The sequence below is a fragment of the Myotis daubentonii genome, chromosome X, assembly GCF_963259705.1.
Source record: "Myotis daubentonii chromosome X, mMyoDau2.1, whole genome shotgun sequence".
In the NCBI taxonomy this organism is placed as follows: domain Eukaryota; kingdom Metazoa; phylum Chordata; class Mammalia; order Chiroptera; family Vespertilionidae; genus Myotis; species Myotis daubentonii.
The window spans coordinates 104,405,456-104,427,187 of record NC_081861.1 but is presented as its reverse complement, the minus strand read 5'-3'; the positions used below and the strand labels follow the sequence as shown (position 1 = coordinate 104,427,187).

The following is a 21,732-nucleotide window of genomic DNA, read 5'->3' as shown; positions in this document are numbered from 1 at the left end:
ATATGGAATTGACTACAGTTTTGAAAATAAAAGACTAGTGACCTCAAAGTCATAGCACAGGAAATTGTACAATGTAAAATATGGAGAAAATTTACAGAAAAAAACTGTAGTGAACATCCATCACCATATATGGTTACAATTTTTTTCTTCTGTTAAGAACTTTTAAGATTTACTTCCTTACCAACTTGCAAATATGCAGTACAGTACAATAACTATAGTAACTGTGCTGTACATCACATCCCCAAGACATACTTATTTTATAAGTGGAAATTTGTACCTTTTGACCTTTTTCACCCATTTTACCCATTTTCCAGCCCCCACTTCTGGCAACCCCACCATCTGTTCTCCACATTGATGAGTTCATTTTTTTTGTTTTATTATTTTTTAGATTCCACATATAAGTGAGATCATATTTGTTTTTCTGTCTGATTTCTTTACCTTAGCTTTATGTCCTCAAGGTCCATCTGTCTTGTCACAAATGGCAATATTTCATTTTTTTTATTGATTTCAGAGAGGAAGGGAGAGGAAGAGAGAGATAGAAACATCGATGATGAGAGAAAATCACCGATTGGCTGCCTCCTGCACACTCCCCACTGGGGGCCAAGCTCACAACCCCAGCATGTGCCCTTGACCGGAATTGAACCTGGGACCCTTCAGTCCATAGGCTGACACTATCCCAGGGGTCCTCAAACTTTTTAAACAGGGGGCCAGTTCACTGTCCCTCAGACTGTTGGAGGGCCGGACTATAGTTTAAAAAAAAACTATGAACAAATTCCTGTGCACACTGCACATATCTTATTTTGAAGTAAAAAAACAAAACGGGAACAAATACAATATTTGTATTTGCATGTGGCCCACGGGCCGTAGTTTGAGGACCCCTGCTCTATCCACTGAGAAAACCAGCTAGGACAATATTTCACTTTTTTTTCCCCTTTTTTTTATTATTAGTTAAGGTATTACAAATGTGTCCTCATCCCCCCCCCATTAACCCCCAACCTCCCCCCGACACACAAACTCATGCTCCCATCCCCCTGTTGTCCATGTCCATTGGTTTGGCTTATATACATGTATACAAGTCCTTCGGTTGATCTCTTCCCCTTACCCCCGCCCTCCCCTACTTTCCTTCTGGGGATTGATAGCCTGATCGCTGTTTCTCAGTCTTTGGGTCTGTCCCTTTTCATCAGTCTATGTTGTTCTCTATAATCCACAAATGAGTGAGATCATGTGGTATTTATCTTTCTCTGACTGGCTTATTTCACTTAGCATAATGCTCTCCAGTTCCATCCATGCTGTTGCAAGAGGCAACAGTTCCTTTTTTTTTTTTACCGCAGCATAGTATTCCATTGTGTATATGTACCACAGTTTTCTAATCCACTCATCTGCTGACGGGCACTTAGGCTGTTTCCAAATCTTAGCTATGGTGAATTGCGCTGCTATGAACATAGGGGTGCATATATCCTTTCTGATTGGCGTTTCTGGCTTCTTGGGATATATTCCTAGTAGTGGGATCACTGGGTCAAATGGGAGTTCCATTTTTAGTCTTCTGAGGTAGCTCCATACTGTTCTCCACAGTGGCTGCACCAGTCTGCATTCCCACCAGCAGTGCATGAGTGTTCCTTTTTCTCCACATCCTCTCCAACACTTGTTGTTTGTTGATTTGTTGATGATAGCCATTCTGACAGGTGTGAGATGATAACGCATTGTCGTTTTGATTTGCATCTCTCGTATAATTAGTGACTTTGAGCAGGTTTTCATATGTCTTTCGGCCTTCTGTATGTCCTCTTTCGAAAAGTGTCTATCTAGGTCCGTTGCCCATTTTTTTATTGGATTGTTTATCTTCCTTTTGTTAAGTTTCATGAGATCCCTGTAAATGTTGGAGATTAAACCCTTATTGGTGGTATCATTGGCAAATATGTTCTCCCATGTAGTAGGTCTTCTTGTTGTTTTGTTGATGGTTTCCTTTGCTGTGCAAAAGCTTTTTATTTTGATGTACTCCCATTTGTTTATTTTCTCTTTAGTTTCCATTGCCCTAGGAGCATTATCAGAGAAGAAATTTCTTCGGCATATGTTTGCGATTTCGCTGCCTGTGGATTCCTCTAGTATTTTTATGGTTTCCCGTCTTACGTTTAAGTCTTTTATCCATTTTGAGTTTATTTTTGTGTATGGTGTGAGTTGGTGATCTAGTTTCATCCTTTTGCATGTATCTGTCCAATTTTCCCAACACCATTTATTGAAAAGACTGTCTTGACTCCATTGTATGCTCTTGCCTCCTTTGTCGAATATTAATTGGGCATAGTGGTTTGGGTCGATTTCTGGGGTCTCTATTCTATTCCATTGATCTATATGTCTGTTCTTGTGCCAGTACCAAGCTGTTTTAAGAACAGTGGCTTTGTAATACAGTTTGATATCTGGTATTGAGATCCCACCTACTTTGTTCTTTCTCAGGATTGCTGCAGCTATTTGGGGTCTTTTTTTATTCCAGATGAATTTTTGGAACGTTCGTTCTAGATTTGTGAAGTATGCCGTTGGTAATTTAATGGGGATTGCATTGAATCTATAAATTGCTTTGGGTAGTATGGACATTTTGATGATGTAATATTTCACTTTTTATAGCTGAATAATATACCATGGTAAAATTATACAACACATTTTCTTTATCCATTCTTCCATTGGTAGACACTTAGGTTGTTTCCATGTGTTGATTATTTTAAGTAATGCTGCAATGAACATGGGAGTGCAAATATCTTTTTGAAAATATTTTTTAGTTTTCTTTGTGCAAATATTTTTGTTTTTTCCTGTGCCTGTTTTCTGTGGTGCATGGTTGATGTTGGTAGCACCCAGCAGCTTTCCCTAGCACCCTCCCTCTAGTAAAATGCCCCTGGTGATTAACTTTACTGTGAACATATTTCCCAGGCACCCTAGAGGGCTGATTCCAGAAGATAGGTTTCTGGAAAGTCCCAGAGAGCAGAGGTCCAGTCTCTTGTCTTCAGGGAATCACAGCATTAAAAAAACCCCAAAAAGGTATCACAGCATCTTTCCTACCATTGAATGAATCTTGGCTGGTTCTGTCCTCTCCCACCATGTCTGGATCTTAGCCATGGGTGGGCAGTAGGGGTTGAGAATACCCTATCTCAGTTCTACTGGTAGTGGCTATTATATCTGCTGTTATATATTACATCTGCTATTCCTATTATATTTAGACTTCTCTTTACTCCTTACTAGGTAATCCCTCATTACTCCAATATCCTGTTATCATTAATCATTCCGTATCTTAAACTTTCTGTATTCAAAATACTGCGTGCCTTTTCTCTCTTGATTGTACCCAGACTGATACTGAAGTGATCAGTGGAATAACAACAATCTATAAAGTTTGATATATGGCACAAATATATTCATGACTTTTACAGCAATTCCTGTGTAGTGGGCATAGCACATAGTATTACTCACATTTTTAGATGAGGAATAAGGTTTACAGAACATAAGTGAGTTTTCCAAAGTCATATAGTCATTTTTATCATTTGTAAAATGGGGATAACAATAGAACCCACCTCCTAGGGTCATTACAAAGACTGAATGAGGTAAAGTATGTAAAGTGCTTAGTACATGGTAATGGCTTGATGTTAAGTTATATATATATATTATGCTTAAAGTGTAAAAAATATTCAGTCTGATGTCTTGCTAAACTGCTTGTAATGAGGTGTCTAGAATTTTGTATCTTTTCAAGATCTATTTTTTTCAGTTATGGCATTTTTTTCCATCAAATATTATAGCATAATTACCTTGTGTGGTTGGTTACCTCTTTCTGAGGGTTAAAAAAAGTGACCAGAGTGAGAATTAACCAACCTATGTTAAGTTTATGTCAGCATAATGCAATTCTAGGTTCACTGTGGTCAAATTTGAATATTTTAATGTAAATATTCTGGTCCCATCAGGTTCAGCTTCTGTTAATTACTACTTTTGGACAAAGTTTGAGGTGGGAACAGAATATTAAGGAAAAGTGGGGAGGAGACTCAGTTCACTATGTATGTCAATTACTGTACAAATCCTTTGATCACTTAAGATTTCAGTAAAACGAATATTGCAAGTTGGTACTGTACTAAGAGTTTGGGGTTATATATTAACTAACATTGCCCCAAACTATAGAAAACTACCTTGCATACATTAAAATGCATGGTTAATGTAAAATGCTTTGGCAGTGTTTGAAAATACAATTGAAAATCATCCTATAGGAATGGGAGAGATATGGAACATATGAATCTTTCATTAGGGGATAAAATAAAATACTTCGTGTCCGACAGCAAACTCCTTCTGCAATATTTGTCAGAATGAGGGACATTTTCAGAAATGGTCTTCCTCTATGTGAGCCCTGCACTCTGGACTGGTAAGTACAGTATTTTCATCTGGTACAAAAATAATTTTAAAGAGAAACAAGTGACGAGGGAAAAGTAGGGGCTCCTTTTCCTACCTCAGTTACAAGATCGTTTAGTTTCAGTGGCGAAGAGGCAAAACAATAACCAAAAAAACACACAAAAAAACCGCCAGCAAAAAACAACAACAACAACAACAACAACAAAAACCTCATCGGTTCCGGGAGGAAAATGAAAAAAGCAGCTGAGTCAAGTCAGCGCCTCACTTTTTCTCACGATCACGCCAGAGGGCTGGCTCCTCAACCAGAAAAGGTCCGACTGCCCTCACCGGAAGGGAAACCGACCTTAGAGAACGTGGACGACAACGCCACCATCGAGTTCTACAGAGGCTGCCAGAGCGTCGGCCTCACTTGGCACCTCCCCCCTTTTCCGGGAGCCGTAGCTAGGCAACCGTGGGCCCTCTGGGAGAGCAGAAACCTGGCTGCGGCCGTAGTGCCTCTGGCGGCGAACAACATGTAATGCAGGCTCCTCTCAGTTTTTACCTTCCATTTCTCCACCCCCTTTGCACCCGCCCACCCGTCGGCCACTTCGACTCCTCCCTCTTCTTCTCTCGCTCCCTCTCCTTCCTCCTCCGCCTCCTCAGCTCTAGGGCTAGAATATCTATGGGTCGAAACGTGATGCGATGAATCCGAGAGAGACCGAAACTGGGACGAGGAGTGCGGCGGAAACGGCGGGACTCCAGGGCATGGGGGCTTCACCACAATAGAGGCAGCGCCCTCACCCGCCGCCGCTAGCCCCTCCGAATCGAAGCCCCCTCGTGAAAAGGATGGCGGCGGCACCTACCCAGATAGAAGCCGGTGGGTAGCTGTGTCTGGGGGCCAAGGGGATGGGAGCTTAGCGCGACCAATGTCAGTTTCCTTTGGAAAAAGCTTCTGTTTCTCTTCTTTGCCTCCCTCTCAACCTCTTTTTCACCTTTTTCTTAGAACTGTATTACCTGATCGCTAGATTCTTGCAGTCCGGACCCTGCAACAAATCCGCTCAGGTGAGAGGGAGAAGGAGGTCTGGGAGTCGCGAGGATGGTACCAAAGGGGAAGTCGAGGCAGCGGAGTGCGCCGTTCCGCGGAAGGAATGGCCGGCCTTGACTAGTCCTACCGTCAGCGGCCGAGGGGAGGGAGGACTGGGTTGATGGCCCAAGCTGCTTCTCATATCTGTGTTTCCCTTTTGCTCAGGTGCTAGTACAGGAGCTCGAGGAGCATCAGGTACGGAGCCCCTTCGGGAAGAGGGTTGGGGTGAGACTGGAGAGAGGGAGGGCCAGTCCAGGGCGCAGGGCTGGGGCCCGGTGGGAGGCTTGGATCTGGGCACTGATAGCTGTTGTCATAGGGGTGAACCGGCTTCTTTGCTCAAAAGGGGCGGATAGCCCTGGGGTCTCAACTCGCCCCCTCTTTATGCCTGAGGGAGGCGGTTTTTCAGGATTTCCTCCCCTTCGGCCTCTCCCCCCCCCTCCCCCCCCCCCACACACACACTAGTCTAGCTCTGGGGCCACAGCTACAGGGCCTTGAGAAATAAAGACGCCAAAAGGTTGTGGACCCGGACCCGGGCTGGTTCGGGTTGACGGGGAGCAGGGGCTTGGCCTTTATCGTTTTTCCTTCCCCCTCCTTTTCTCCGGCCCCTAGCTGATTCCGCGCCGCTTAGACTGGGAGGGGAAGGAGCATCGAAGAAGCTTCGAGGATCTGGTGAGTAAAGTTTTCATTTCAACTTACCCCAACTCTTTCACGGCTCCCTCCCCACCTTGTTCCCCAGCCCGCCTCCCGGACCCCTCAGCCTACGAGGTTCCTGAGCTCGGTGTTGAGCCGTAGAACGACTGCCCCTTCCCCCCCCCCTCCCGAGCCGAAGGGGTACCCTGTCCTCCCCTTGGCCTCGCTTGTTTCCACCCGAAAACTTTGAAGAATGTGAGTTGGTTATCAGAAATGCCGTATTGTGGATCAGGAATATGTTACAAACATCGGGAAAGACCCATTGTAAGGGGAAAAGGGAGAGAAACCAGAGGGTTATCTTGGGGCACGTACCACGGACTGACGCTGGCCAATGGCAGTCTTGGTAACAGCCCGGAGTTCCGGATTAGTGGAAGAAAACTGGTTTCTGGTTGGTCCTGGCTTGAAATACGGGAACTGAGGCCAGACTCGGTCTTTTTTGGGGGTGGGGGACTAGGGAGGGGGCTCTGGAGGGGAGTTGACGGACCCGGATTGAGAAAAAACGACAATTAAAAATAGGGAGCATCGAGCGAATTCCAAAATTTCGAGTACTGAATAAAAGCATAGTCGTTGTATATCTCGGATTTTAGAAAATAGCTAATCAAATCATTACTCAATCGAATTTGTGCACATTACTAAATAACAACTATGGATTATGACCTTTTTGAGAATTGAAACACGATTTGGGGTTTACAAGTAGACAACAATGGCCATATTCTAAAATAGGATATACTTTAGTAAAGGACCAAAGGCATTAGATTGACCACCGTTTCTCCTAAAAATATAATCCATAGTATAAATGTACCTTCTGTTTAGCTTTGATACACACAAAAAGGTGATCTTTTTTATTTTGGGGAGGCTGTTCGGTTGCATTAGCCACTGGGCACAGTCAATTGGAAGGAAATGAAAAAAAGAAAGGGTGATGTTACTAAAATCTAAATTGAACTATCTTTGACATAAAATCCAAATGGAGAACAATCGGACAAAGTTTTAAAAAGTTGGAGGGGTATGGTAGACTCTAAATGGAAATAAAATTATTTAAAAATTGTCTGCAATAATATAATATTTAAATTGCTTTGATGTTCATTTAATGTTTCTCTTTGTATTAAATTACAATGAGGCCATGTTAATTATTACTAAGTCTACTATTTTTCTTACTTTTTGCAAATCACAGAAAATGGTTTAAGGATTGTGATAAGGACAACCACCATCTGTATTGTTAATGGTAAAGAATTCGCACACAGGTGGATAAAAATTATTCTTGAAAAACTGCATATATTAGTTTATTTAATTAGTAGTCAGACATTTTGTTGAACTTAAGTCCTGCCAAAAGGAGGGCAAAATAATAATGCCTACCAATATATATTTTAACACTTTATGACTAATATGCTTTTGAAGATAGTTTCTTACTGAGGCATATTTAAAATGTTTTCCTTTACGTTTGTCTCTAAGTGGACCATTTTAAGTAGAAAAGACTTAAAAGGAAAAAGCTGTTTAAACATTAACTTGACAGTAATGCAAAGTAAATGAACACCAAAATAATTAAAAATACAGGTCTCTTAACCACACACATACATACACAAAAAGACAGCCTACCAGACTTCCTTTTCTTATATTGTAAAGGCATACTTTTAAGTAATTGTAATTGATGTCCATTTATATTTTCTTACTTAAAACTTATTCATATGCTTATCTGTATTTAACTACTCATTATTATTTTAATGGCAAGAAAAGATTCAGTTGTATTTGATCTGTTATGATTAGAACTTAACTTCCAGTAAAGCACTTCAGTTACTTCCAGTTTTTTACTGATATCTTTGCATAGTTAAGTAATCTTTTTGCTGTTTTATTTTTCTTTTCTTTGAGCTCTTTTCCTGGGCTATATTTCTAAAGTGGAGTTATCAGGTCAGAGGATCTCATTAGTTTTTACATATTGTAAGATTGCTTTCCAGAAAACTGTACTAATTTATACTATCACCATCTAGGTACTTAGAGTGAGTTTTTAAATATTTTTTACATCTTTTGGTGGCTTTAATTGGTGAAAGTATTTCCTAGTTGAATTAATTAGCTTTTTTCCATTGTTAGTGAAGCTTAAACTTTAACCAGTTAATTTTTTAATTGTTAATCTATTTGTATATCCCGACATATACTTGAGTTTCACGTTTATCTTTTTAATTTGTTTTTACATTTATATATGTATATTTATTTTTATATACACAGAATTTCTATTGTTTTGAAAATTATATAACATTTAGACTTTTTTTGTTTTTAATTTAATTTTTATATTTTACACTTAGGTTTTTACTTTTCCAGACTGGGATCCAGTTTTTCTAGGGATATTACATTTTGATAGTATGGGTCTTATTTTAAATCAGATGTCTGCTCTCTACTTATAGATTTCTTTGTAAGGGAAGAGGAGACAGAGCTGAGTGAGAATTTGAACAGGAGGAAAAGAAGTATAGTGGCTTAGAACTGAGTGAGCAGTGTTAGACTGATTCTAGATTCAGCAGTTGTATTGTTTATTAAAATTATTACACATTTGATCTCTGATTTTGAGTAGCTTCATTGTGGAAGAGATGTGTTGTTTTTTTTTCCTTGGGGTAGGGATTTTTTTGGGAGAATTTTTATGAGTTTATTTGAGCCAATCTGATCCCATATGCTGGGAAGCAAGATCTCAAATGCTCCTTGGGATAGGTATTTTTTAAAGTACTATTAGAACAGTGGATTTTGATCTTTGATTTTGCTACATGTTTTGGATTGGAATTTAGGCAAAGTATTAATTGTAAAACCTTATGTACTTATAGAATTAATAAGTAGTATAATCTGGTATGCTAATTCTATAACAACACTTCAAATTTAAGATGTACTGGGGTATAGGAAGGAAAGAATACAAATGCATAATGAAGAGGTAAAACATAAACAAAGATATCAAACTACTGAACAGGGGTTGCATATCCATGTTTATACTATATATTAGAAAAAAATCCTGCCTTTCTGTCCATATGTATACTTTTGCTTAAATTGTACTGCTTAACTTGATTTATCCAGAAGAATATTAAGATAATAAGTTGATTACTACTGTTCCTATTACATAGTCCAGAAATTCCCCCTTTTTATTTTTTAAATCTGATTTAATGTTTTAATTCAAATTTGGAACATAAGAGAAGGTGCTTTTCTTTTTAAGCTGCTGGCAGGCAAGTATTGACATATCCAGATCTCAAGTGCCTTTAAAAAATGTCTGTACATGAAATGTTTGTCAGTTTATGTTGAACTGTATGGTTTTTAAATATGGCATTCAAAATAAAACATTCTAAATTAATTTTTAGAATGTTAAGTAATAAGAGGGAGAATTTTGAAGTGATGGCGATTGTTTCTGAAGTTTAATGTATGCCTTTTTTATATCTGCTTGACTTATTTACAACATAATAGAATTAGACTTGTTTCTTACAGTTCATTTTAAGGTAGGTAATTTAAATAATTACAGATGTTCTTTCATTTGTGACCCTGTTGAATTGTTGGCTATTTTATTGCTTCCTCCATGGAGCTTTATTGAGGATGAGGAACAAAGTAATGAGGGGGGCATGTGTGTTTAAATGAATAGTTTTTGTTAATCTTCACATTTATATATTGAGTTGGTGGCTTAAAAAAACTTTTTCAAAGGCAATTTAAAGAATTTTGAATCATGTTAAGGGGACTCATGTCATAATACTGAACCAAAGGCACAATAATCTTTAGGTGTGGTATATATTTTTACATTTATTCACTATTCTCATCCATAGAATTGAGAGCACCAATTAATGTTTACATTTGGAGTTACATCGATTGTATTGCCTTCTTTTCTTTATTTACTGATTTTAGCGAGAGAAACATTGATTTGTTGTTCCACTTATTTATACATTCATTGGTTGATTCTTGTATGTATGTGCCCTGACCCAGGATCCAACCCACAACCTTGGCTAATTGGAACGAAGCTCTAACCAACTGAACTATTCGCCCAGGGCTCTATTACCTTTATTTTATTTTATTTTTAAATGTTTTAATATGTTTTTATTGATTTCAGAGAGAGGAAGGGAGAGGGAGAGAGAGATAGAAACACCAATGATGAGAGAGAATTATTAATTAGCTGCCTCCTGCACGCCCTCAACTGGGGATTGAGCCCTGACCAGCAATCAAACCCCTGACCTCCTGGTTCATGGGTGGAAGAACTTGTATCTGCATATAACATATTCAAGTTTAAAAGTGTTTTCACATCTCATTTGATTCTCCCCAACTACTTTAAAACACTTGCATTTGAATTCCAGGCATACCTGTATTTTTTTCTTACCTTACCCAGCTCTTTTTCTCTAATTATTAGTAATAGCTTAAATTGTCTGTTAGAACAGTATCTTTGAGTGTTAGCAGCATAGTTATTGCATCCCTCAGTGTGGAAGCAATTTATAAGCATGTGTGACTTATTAACTGCTGTGTGGATACAGACATGCAGCCATAGTTAGGAAGAACAGAATGCATCTTAGGAAACCAGAAAGCATGTGCTGCTCAACCCTAGTGGATATAATGCTAACCCATAGGTATTATGGCAGAGAGCAATGAATGTCTGAAAACTAGTATCCTTCACTACTGATTTGCTTGAGCCATGTGTTCATTTTTGCTTTCTGTAATATGTTGGCTTTTGCTATTTGTCTGAATTCATCTTTGGCTTTTTTTTTCACATGTGGGCTCTAGTAACATACTTTGGATGATTAAATCCTTTTGGAGATTTATCATTAGTTCTAGGAAAACTGGTATCTCAGTACAAATGAGATGGTAGTAAGAAAGTGATGAGAATTGCTGTTAGGGTGAATGTTCCCTTATAAAATTTTTTCCTTAAAATCACTTTTGCCAAATTTGAAATTAATATAGTTTGTGTGTTTTTGTTCTTGTTTTACTGATGTTGATTACTGATTGGTTAATACATAATTTTTTGGTAGAGAGCAAAATAGTAATTTAAAGGCAACTTGGTGTTTGTGTCATTTTTATTTCTTGTTTGTTTCATATTTTTGAGATCCCCTTGTTTGACATTTCTCACATAACATTTTGTGGGTAGTATGAAAAGATCATAAGATTTAGTCTGGAAGATAGGCTTTACTTGCTGAGTGACCCTGGGAAAGTTATTTAACTTCTTAGGGATTCAGTTTCCTTATTTATAAAATAAAAACCAATACCTGTTTTACCTGGTTGTTGTGTGAACCAAAAGAGTTAAATATGAAACAATGTATTTTATTAATTGAAAACACTGTGCAAATGAATTGGTTACTACATTTGAAAAATAGGACAGAGAGGTTGAATTGCTAGTGTAGAAATCTGGACAACTCTGACCGCAGAATTATATTTTTTAGCTAGGTAATTATTACCATCTAATTTTCCTAATTATTTTTATAAGGTGAAGGGCATATAAAACATGCCATTAAAATAATATTTAAAAAGTGTCAGAATTGAACTCCAAATGTGTGTTTGCAGGTGCATCTGTGTTAAACAAGAAATCATGAGTTCAAAAGATACTTAGTGTTATATGTATTTTTACAAATTAACAGAAAAGTAATTCAGTATGATATTGGTGGTGTATTCACTCTTTTTTAAGAATATATCTTTCCATTGTCTTTTTGTAGGGATTCTCAGTCATTCTGATTGATCTTTTTATCCTGTTATTTTCTATACATTATTGATAATTAATTTCTTGTATTTTAAATTACATTGTTGAAGATGTTTTTTTCATGCCCTTTAGTACCTACCATGGTGTTTTATATGATTTGCTCACCCTCTGTTGTTATTTGATCAGGTTTCTTTACTGTTTTAAGAAGCATTTCATTCAATTACTTTTTTAAGGCTTTTCTAATCTGCTAGCTGGTACGGAATTCTTTTATTGGACCTTTCTTTACTGAGAAACTTCTACAATGTGAGTTGATCCCTTATCTTTGTCTTGATATTATATACTTTCAAGGTTATAGTACCTGTAGTGCTTTTTTGAGGCAGTATAACCCAGAGAATACTTGAGCCTAGGTGGATGGATCTGCTGGTCTCATTCCTGAGGCTATCTTAAAACTAATAAAAAGAAATGCTGTGGATGATGGTTAGCATTTTCAAAGGAAATGATACTAAATCGTAACATTTCATATCCCACCCTGCGAACCAGTGGTATCACTACAATCCAAAGGCCTTTCTGTTTTCTGTCCCTTTTTACTCATTTCCCCCCTCTCCTTCTTCAAATTCAGCAAACAATAAAACTCAATACATTATAAAGATGTAATAGCAGATTATTGCAGATATTTCTATTTTACTGAAAAGTATCAAGAAGAAATTATTATTAATTTTAATGTTTTCTTCCAGTCTTATTTTTTGTACAAGTATTATTAAAAATCAGATAATCCTCTGGAGAGGTTTATTTTTTTGATATATTTTTTATTGATTTCAGAGAGGAAGGGAGAGGGAGAGGAAGAAAAAAATATCGATTTGTTGTTTTCACTTATTTATGCCTTCATTGGTTGCTTTTTGTATGTACCCTGACCAGGGATCCAACCTATAACCTTGGCATATCAGGACAACGCTCTAACCAATTGAGCTACCTGATCAGGGCCCTGCACATTTTTTTTTTTAACTTAACATTGTGGAGGAGCAATCAAAAACATTGAGATAGTGTGTGCTAGTCACCATGCAGTGAGTTTACTGGGTGGGGGTGTATTTCTCTGCCCAGAATGCCCTCTCTTTCCTTTGTTTGTCTTGTGGACATTTTCTTAGCCTTCAATTGTGAAATTAGACACGAACTACCCCCTACTCCCAGGCCCAGATTAGCACTGTGTTCCTTTGCTTCCTTAGTTCTCTGTGCTAACTTCTCAGCACTTGTAGCTTTGATTTGTTTCTATTTGTTTCCCCCACTGAGACTGTGTGTTCCCTTAGTTCAGCAGTTTAATCTTGCCATTTCATCCCTATACTTTAGATGACTGAATAAATAAGTGCCTGAGTAAATGATTCTGTTTTCATTTTTACCAAATCATGTGAGGTGGTTATCATTATTCCCTGTTTTACAGATGAAGAAGCTTAGGCTCAGAGACTGAGTAATGTTACAGGTCACATATGTAGGAAATGGGGGTGCTGGAATAATTCACCAAGTCCTTCCTACTCTACCACAATACTAGAAGGCATAAAAGCTAGTAAATTTTAGAACCTAAATAATCCAGATTCTCAGGCTTCAAAGTGCCATGCTAATGTACTTTTATTGATATATTTAAATTGCTGTATTTTCCAAAATCTGTTTTGTTTTCTGTCCCTAAATGTAAAAAAAAAACATGTAACTAATTTGTTACGTCTTCTATTCCCTCCCCCACTGCACAGCCAAATTACAATCTCAGATAAATGTTGCAGTTTATTTCCTTAGCATATGATCCCAATTTGATTTTTCATTTTACTTGTGTAGTCATGATCTTAGTTAGAAAATAAAACACACAAACAGTTCTGTTTTGTTTTCTTAGAGTTGCTGGTCTGATCCTATTATTTCTAAAAGCCAATGTAAAATATCATTCGCAACAGAAAATTAGTATTTCAAATGCAGCTTTTGATGCAGGCCTGGCCCCCAGATATTAGGTAGGTACCATTTGCATTTTATTCAGTGCCCAGTTGGATTCCTGTTAACTAAGTATGATGAGTAGGATCATCTCAGTGAGTTCTCTGGTCCTCTCAGTTGTCATAATGATTCTGAAGAGTGGTAATTCAGTTGTTAGAGTTGCTCTTTAGTTACGCAATCTTCCTTATTTAGAAGGTTTATAATTTAGGCTCCATTTAATTTTCAGTTTATTGAAATTCATAGTTTTAATTTTTTACAGCCTTTGTGTTCATGATTTTTCAACTGTGTTAATAGGACAGTAGTAGAAAGAGCAGTAGACAGGGAGACCAGAGTTCTGTCCACTCATTGTGACCATTGGACTTCACTTTTCTGAATCTGTTTTTCCTACCGTAAGATGTGGAGCTAGTTTGATTATGTATAAGGATACTTCCAGTTTAAAGATTCTATAATTTAACTCCTTGGAGCTATTTTTCAGAATAATACAGAAGTTTGTATTATACTTTTGAAATTTGCTTTTAGAGAATTTTTCAGATCTTAAAGTGCTTGTTGTGTTACTTGTTCGCCATTATATTCCAGAGAGGAATGTGGTTACATAATTGAAATTGGAATATTTGAACTTTAATAGAAAAGAGTTGCTTATAATATTAAGCCACAAATTTCATAGAATATTTTAATCCATATTTTAATGTTATATTTTATTTTATATTACATTATATCTCTATATAATTCTAATGAGGGTAGTTAAGTGTTCTTATGCCTTAAAAGATCACCTTTAAAACATTCCAGTTTTAATTAAAACAAATGAATTAAAGTTAACGTTAACTAACACTTATAAGTCCTGAAGTTTGATTTAGAAGAAACTGTTATAAGAACTGTGTTGATATAGTTTGGAAGCTTACTATTATTTTTTAAAGGAGAAGCAAGTTCAAAATCAAAAGTATTGTTATTGTCATTGATTATAGAATCTATATTTCTATAGTACTGTTTTATAATCAAATTTTTATTGATTTTAGAGGAATGTACTTTTCAGTGGGACCACTTAGAAATTGAGCAGTTTTCTGTTGTATAGGGTGAAAATCAAACGTGTGAAATTTATTTAATGGTTTATAATACAAATCTTCAAGGGCAAGAATTTTGTTGTAGAAAAACCTTGTTTTAGTTGCTTAACTAATGTTTATGTGTTTTTAAATTATTACAGAAGAATTAATAAAAATTTTATATAATTAACAGTAAATCGAACATCAGTGTTTCTGTAAAATGAAGTAGTCAAGCCTTAAGATGTCAGTTTGATAAAATTCTGACAGGTTTTTATTTAATAAGAGGTAATTCTAAAAATTCCTATTAGAGAATTCCCATTTTCTGGATTACATATTGCTAGATATTTGTAATTTCTAGAATACTTAGTTAGATTTTTGTAACCTGAATAACTTGAGATGGTAATTGCATAACGAAATGAAAATTTGTAAAACATAAAATGCCATTAAAGACATCAACTACCATCGTTTGTAAAGCCCTAATTCAGGGTAGGGCAAAAGTAGGTTTACAGTTCTTCATATGGAAAATAATACAATCTACACTAATAAAAGAGAAACATGGTAATTGGCGTACGACTGCTACCTTTTTCATTGGCTAATCAGCGAGATATGCAAATTAATTGTCAGCCAAGATGGCCGGCAGCCAGGTAGCTTGAAACTAACATGAGGCTTGGTTGCCTCAGTGACGGAGGAAACCAACATTCCCCCCCTACGGCTGCAGGCCTCTGAGCGGGCAGTTTAAGAAACTCTGTAACAAATACAGCCGGGCAGTTTAAGAAACTGTAACAAATACAGCCGGACTTCAGCCAGCAGATTTGCAACATTGTAAGCAAAGGCCAGAAACCTACTTTCAGCCAGAGGCCTAAGAGCTGGAGCCAAGCCTCAAAGCTAAAGGTGGCCCAGAATAAAAAAAAAAAAAAAGGAAAAAAGGAGCAGTTGGGAGCTTCAGTCACCCCCAGCCTGAAAACAGCCCTCAGCCCCTCACCCACACTGGCCAGGCACCCCAGTGGGGACCCCCACCCTGAAGGGTGTGTGACCAGCTGCAAACAGCCATCATCCCCTCACCCAGGCTGGCCAGGCACACCAGTGGGGACCCCCACCCTGATCCAGGACACCCTTCAGGGCAAACCAGCCGGCCCCACCCATGCACCAGGCCTCTACCCTATATAGTAAAAGGGTAATATGCCTCCCAGCACCGGGATCAGCGGAGCCATGAGGCCTCCCGGCACCGGGATCAGCGTGACAGGGGGCAGCGCCCAAACCCCCTGATCGCCCTGTGGCTCTGTGTGTGACAGGGGGCGGGGCCACAACCTCCCTATCCACCCTGCTCTGTTCATGACAGGGGAAGGCGCCCCAACCCCCTGATCAGCCCTGCTCTGTGCCTGATAGGGGGGAGCTCCCCAAACCCCCTCCCCTCCCATAGGCCCTGCTCTGTGTGTGACGGGGTAGAGCCATAACCTCCCCATTGGCCCTGCCCTGAGTGTGAGAGTGGCGGCGCCCCAACCCCCTGATCGGCCCTGCTCTGTGGGTGATAGAGGGCGGTGCCCCAACCCCCTGATGGGCCCTGCTCTGTGCGTGACAGGGTACATAGCCCCAACCCCCCTGATGGGCCCTGCTCTGTGAGTGACAGGGGGCAGTGCCCCAACCCCCTGATTGGCCCTGCTCTGTGCGTGACCGAGGGTGGCGCCGCAACCTCCCCATCGACCCTGCCTTGAGTGTGACCGGGGACAGTGCCCCAACCCCCCAATCGGCCCACCCTGATCGTGACTGAGGGTGGCATCACAACCTCCCAATCTCCCTGCTCTGTGCGTGACAGGGGGCAGCGCCCCAACTCCCCAATCGGCCCTGCTCTGAGCCCGACCAGGGGCTGTACCTAGGGATTGGGCCTGCCCTCTGCCACCCGGGAGCAGGCCTAAGCCAGCAGGTCGTTATCTCCCGAGGCGTCCCAGACTGCGAGAGGGCACAGGCCGGGCTGAGGGACCCCCCCTACCCCCCGAGTGCACAAATTTTTGTGCACCGGGCCTCTAGTAATTAATAAATAATAATACAAGAATTAACTGTGTTTCACGTACTCACAATTGTAAACTTAATTTTGCCCCACACGGTATAGCAGTTACTTGATGGAAAAGTGATCTCTGATATCAGAAGCTAGTTTATTCCAGGCAGTATTGGGTGGGGGGGGAAAGCATAAGCTATTATAGATGTTAATATTCCGTATTTGAAGGCATATGTGTGTGTGTGTGTGTGTGTGTGTGTGTATTATTTTTTTTTTTATTTAGGGGTACTAACTATGTTTGCATGTAGGAATACTTAGGAAATGCTCTAATATTGAGGGAATTAATTACAAACTAGTATTTTAGGACATTTGTGTCTATAGATAACAAGAAATTGTTTTTAAATGGAATCATCAGCTGCTTTTACTTTATTACCTATATATTTTACTGATAGTCCTATATAGTTTTTGCTTAGAAAACAAAACTAGAGATGTGAGAAATTAATGAAAGAATTTGCTTGATACTTTGTCTCAATCCAGAAACTAAACCTTGTAGATGCATATCTATAATAATAAAAGTGTAATAGCTAATTATACTGGACGTCCTTCCAGATGTCCTTCTGTCCTTCCGGATGAAGCTGGGGCTGCGAGGGAAGCCTGGATCCTGGGTGCCTGCTGGTGGCCGGAGGGAAGCCTGGTTCCCGGGTGCCAGAGGGAAGCTGGTGCTGACAGCCAGGGGAAGGAAGGCCTACTCTTGCACGGATTTTGTGCATCGGGCCTCTAGTTTAAAATAATCAGGTTAAGTTGCCATTCTTTCTAAAAATCATGACAGTTGAACAAGCCCAAATTATTTTGGTAGATTAAAATTGTTTTTTGAAGATACAAAGATGATCAGGAAATAATTTTTAAAAATCACAACAGAATCATTTATTCCAAGAGTTCTAAATACATGTTGGACTGTAGATCTGTTTCCTAAAAAAAGAAAAAGGCACCCTGATATAAGAACCTAAGGTTGTTTTTTTATGAATTCATACTAGAGGCCTGGTGCACAAAATTCATGCATTGGGGTGGGGAGGGTGTCCATCAGCCCAGCCTGCATTCTCTCCCGTCTGGGACCCCTCCTGGGATGTCCGACTGACAACGTAGGCCCGCTTCCTTTGGGAACGGGCCTAAAGCTGGCAGTCAGACATCTCTCTCACAATCCGGAACTGCTGGCTCCCAACCACTTTCCTGCCTGGCCTGCCTGATTTCCCCCTAACCGCTTCTGCCTGCCAGCCTGATCACCCCCTAACCACTTCCATGCCAGCCTGATTGATGCCTAACTGCTCCCCTACCGGCCCAATCACCCCCAACTGCCCTCCCCTGCCGACCCGATCTCCCCCATCTGCCCTCCCCTGTTGGCCCAATTGCCCCCAACTGCCCTCCCCTGCAGGCCCGGTCACCCCCAACTGCCCTCCCCTGCTGGCCCAATTGCTCCCAACTGCTCTCCTCTGCAGGCCCGGTTGTCCCCAACTGCCCTTCCCTGCCAGCCTGGTCACCTCTAAATGCCCTCCCCTGTGGACCTGGTTGTCCCCAACTGCCCTCCTCTGCAGGCCCGGTCCCCCCCCCCCCCCAACTGCTCTCCCTCCCCTGCAGGCCCGGTCACCCACAACTGCCCTCCACTGCCGACCTGGTTGTCCCCAACTGCCCTCTCCCACTGGCCTGGTCACCCCTAACTGCCCTCTCCTCCTGGCCATTTTGTTGCAGCCATCTTGTGACCACCTGGGAGTGGCCATCTTGTGACCGCATGGGGGCGGCCATCTTGTGCGAGGGTATGATGGTCAATTTGCATATTACCACTTTATTATATAGGATGATATTGCTTATAGATATACTTTACTTTGTAGACATTACTTTGGTTTTTATTCACTTATTGATTCACTGAGCAAATATTGCTCAAACATACATAATCTCTTGCCTCATGGTGATCATTAGGGATGATTTACAAAATTATTTTTTTATTTTGTGGTGGTAATATGTCAATTTGTGTGCTATGTAATGGTAGACATGTGTATTTATATTTAGATTCTCTCTCTCTCTCTCTCTCTCTCTATATATATATATATACATATATATATATATATATATATATATATATATATATATATATATAAATTGTAGCACTTATAAAAGTTGGGATTGTGGCTAATAGATTTCAGGACTATCAAGAGAACATAGATGTTTGTTTTATCTAAGGATTTTTAATACTCTAGTTTTCTCTGTTTAGTCTTTCAATAATTAGGTGTTTATGAAACATATCAGGGACTTGAACATTAGCTTAGACAAAAAATGTAAAACAGTTGTGTTTTATTGCCCCATCCCTGTCTACATCTGTTAACCATCTTCAGAAATTTACTTGTGTGTTTTATTTTATTTTTTATTTTTTTAAAAATATTTTATTGATTTTTTACAGAGAGGAAGGGAGAGGGATAGAGAGTTAGAAACATCAATGAGAGAGAAACATTGATCAGCTGCCTTCTGCACGACCCCTACTGGGGATATACCCACAACCAAGGTACATGCCCTTGACCAGAATCAAACCTGGGACCTTTCAGTCCGCAGGCCGACGCTCTATCCACTGAGCCAAACTGGTTACGGCTTACTTGTGTGTTTTAAAAAATGTTGATTTTGCAGTGAATTCTGAGTTCACAGCTTAGTCATTTAGAGCGTCCTATCTAATAATAGACAAACATGGTAATTGACTGTACCTTCGTTACTCTTCCCATTGGCCAATCAGCGTGATATGCAAATTAACTGCCAACAAAGATGGTGGCTACTTTGCGTACTGCAGGCAGGGTGGGACAGCGCTATCCCACTTGCCCCGCTGCCATCTGGGCCTGCTATTTGCGACCTGGGGTGGTGGGGCGGGACAGCACCATCCTGCCTGCCCTGCCGCCTTCCGGGCCTAGTATCTGCGACCTGGGGCGGTGGGCGTCCGTGTGCGACCTGACCTGGGGCGGCCGGGCGGTGCAGCAGCTATCGGCCAGTCCGCCCAGCCTCCATCTGAACATCCCGTGTGTGACCTGACCCAGGATGGCTGGGCGGGGCAGCAGCGATTGGCCGGCTCACCCAGGCGTCCCGTTTGTGACCCGACCCGGAGCAGTGCCCCAACCCCCGGATCAGCCCTGCCGTGTGTGCAACCCGGGGTGGCAGCCCAACCCCCGGATCGGTCCTGCCATGTGCGTGACCCAGGGAGGTGGGGCAGGCACCAAGGGATCGGGCCTGCCATCTGCCACCCGCGGAGCAGGCCTAAGCCAGCATGTGGTTATCTCCTGAGGGGTCCCAGACTGTGAGAGGGCACAAGTGGGGCTGAGGGACGCCCCCCCCTCCCCGCCAGTTCAAAATTTTTGTGCACCAGGCCTCTAGTGGTATTTTTAAAATCATTAATTTGATCTTATTTTGGAAACTAGTTAGCTTAACAGTTCTGCTTTATTAAATGACTGTGTCCTGTTAATTCAAAAGAGATTAAGGTAACAGTTTGGTGCAAGTAATATCTATTTTTAAGTTTTATCTTTATAGTTGAAAGTATTACAGGTTTCTCCCCCACATTGATCCCTTCCACCCCATTCGCTTCCCCTCCCCAGGCCTTCCCCACTCTATTGTTTGTCCATGGGCTATGCATATCCTCCTATCTAATGAAAGAGTAATATGCAAATTAACCATCACTCCATCACTCTGTCACAAAGATGGAGGTGCCCATAGCGCCCAGTCCCCTCAGTACCACCACTGATTTGTCCAGGCCTGATGGCCAGGCAGGTGGCAGAGGAGGCAGTGGGGGGGGGGCTGAGGGGCAGACCCGGCTATTGGAGGGGACAGGGGTGGAGCCGGCGATCGGAGGGCGCTGTGGCGGAGCCGGCGATTGGAGGGGGCTGGGGGTTCCCTGCCTAGGACTGAGGCCTTAGGCATGGGAAGGGGTGGAGCTGGCGATTGGAGGTGGCAGGGGCGGAGCCAGCAATCGACGGGGGCTGGGTGTCCCCTTCCCAGGTCTGAGACCTAGGCCAGAGGCCTCAGGCCTGGGTAGGGGTGGAGCCGGCGATCGGAAGGGGCAGGGGCGGAGCCAGCAATCGGAGGGAGCTGGGGGTCCCCTGCCCAGGTCAGAAGCCTCGGCCAGAGGCCTCAGGCCCTGGCAGAGGCAGAGCCGGCTCCAAGGGGAGCTGGGAGTGGGCCTAAGCCGTCAGTAGGACATCCCCTGAGGGCTCCCAGTATGTGAGTGGGCCAGGCTGGGCTGAGGGACCCCCTCTCCCTCCCCAGTGCACGAATTTCATGCACCGGGCCCCTAGCCTCTATATAAAAGGCTAATACGCTAAATGTCCCTCTGACAAGTCGCTATGACACGCACTGACCACCAGGGGGCAGTCGCTCAACACAGGAGCTGCTGTGACTCACACTGGCCATTTACAGAGAAACAGGTGCCAACAAAACAACACTCGGCTTCCCCCAAGTAGGACACAGGCCCCACCACCACCCCGGAACGACAGCCCACCAAATCGTAGCTGATGCTGCCGAGACCCCATAGTGCAAAATGTGGCCCACAGCCCAGCCTAGTCCGGAAACGGTGGCTGTGGGTGCTGGGTCATGACATCACGTAGCAACACCCGGCTTCCTTTCCCTAGCGACTAACCTCCTTGGAGTTTCTTCAGCCCAGAAACATGACTTGTTTTATATCCAGGTGGAAACACTTTACACTTTAATAAAATGTCTGTGAAGCATTTTCCCATGCCCCATCTCATTTGATCCTCACAGAAGTCCTGGAGTAGGTAGATAGATAGGAGACTTGGCGGAATCCTATTTCCTTTTCATTAGCTGGAAAATGGAGATTTAAAAAGCTTAGAAACTTGACCCAAGTGAAAAGAAGTAAAAAATAGTGGACCCTGAAATGACTTCAGGTTTTCTCACTGTGCAAATATAGTCAAACCCTGCTGCAGTTAAATATTTTACCCTTTGTTCTCCCTGC

General features: G+C 41.3%; 1 protein-coding gene across 2 annotated transcripts in view; it reads left to right on the top strand.

The window, feature by feature from the left end:
* The first annotated feature begins 4,976 nt into the window (after window positions 1–4,976).
* Window positions 4,977–21,732, top strand: part of BRWD3 (bromodomain and WD repeat domain containing 3) — a 153,155-nt gene continuing 136,399 nt past the window's right edge. The window contains exons 1-4 of one of the 2 annotated variants that reach the window (XM_059679709.1): window positions 4,977–5,224; window positions 5,351–5,409; window positions 5,597–5,626; window positions 6,041–6,100. In XM_059679709.1, the coding sequence (XP_059535692.1) occupies window positions 5,194–5,224; window positions 5,351–5,409; window positions 5,597–5,626; window positions 6,041–6,100 (180 nt within the window). In that variant the 5' untranslated portion in view covers window positions 4,977–5,193. The remainder of the gene's footprint in view (window positions 5,225–5,350; window positions 5,410–5,596; window positions 5,627–6,040; window positions 6,101–21,732) is intronic. The other variant, XM_059679708.1, reaches the window with a different exon arrangement.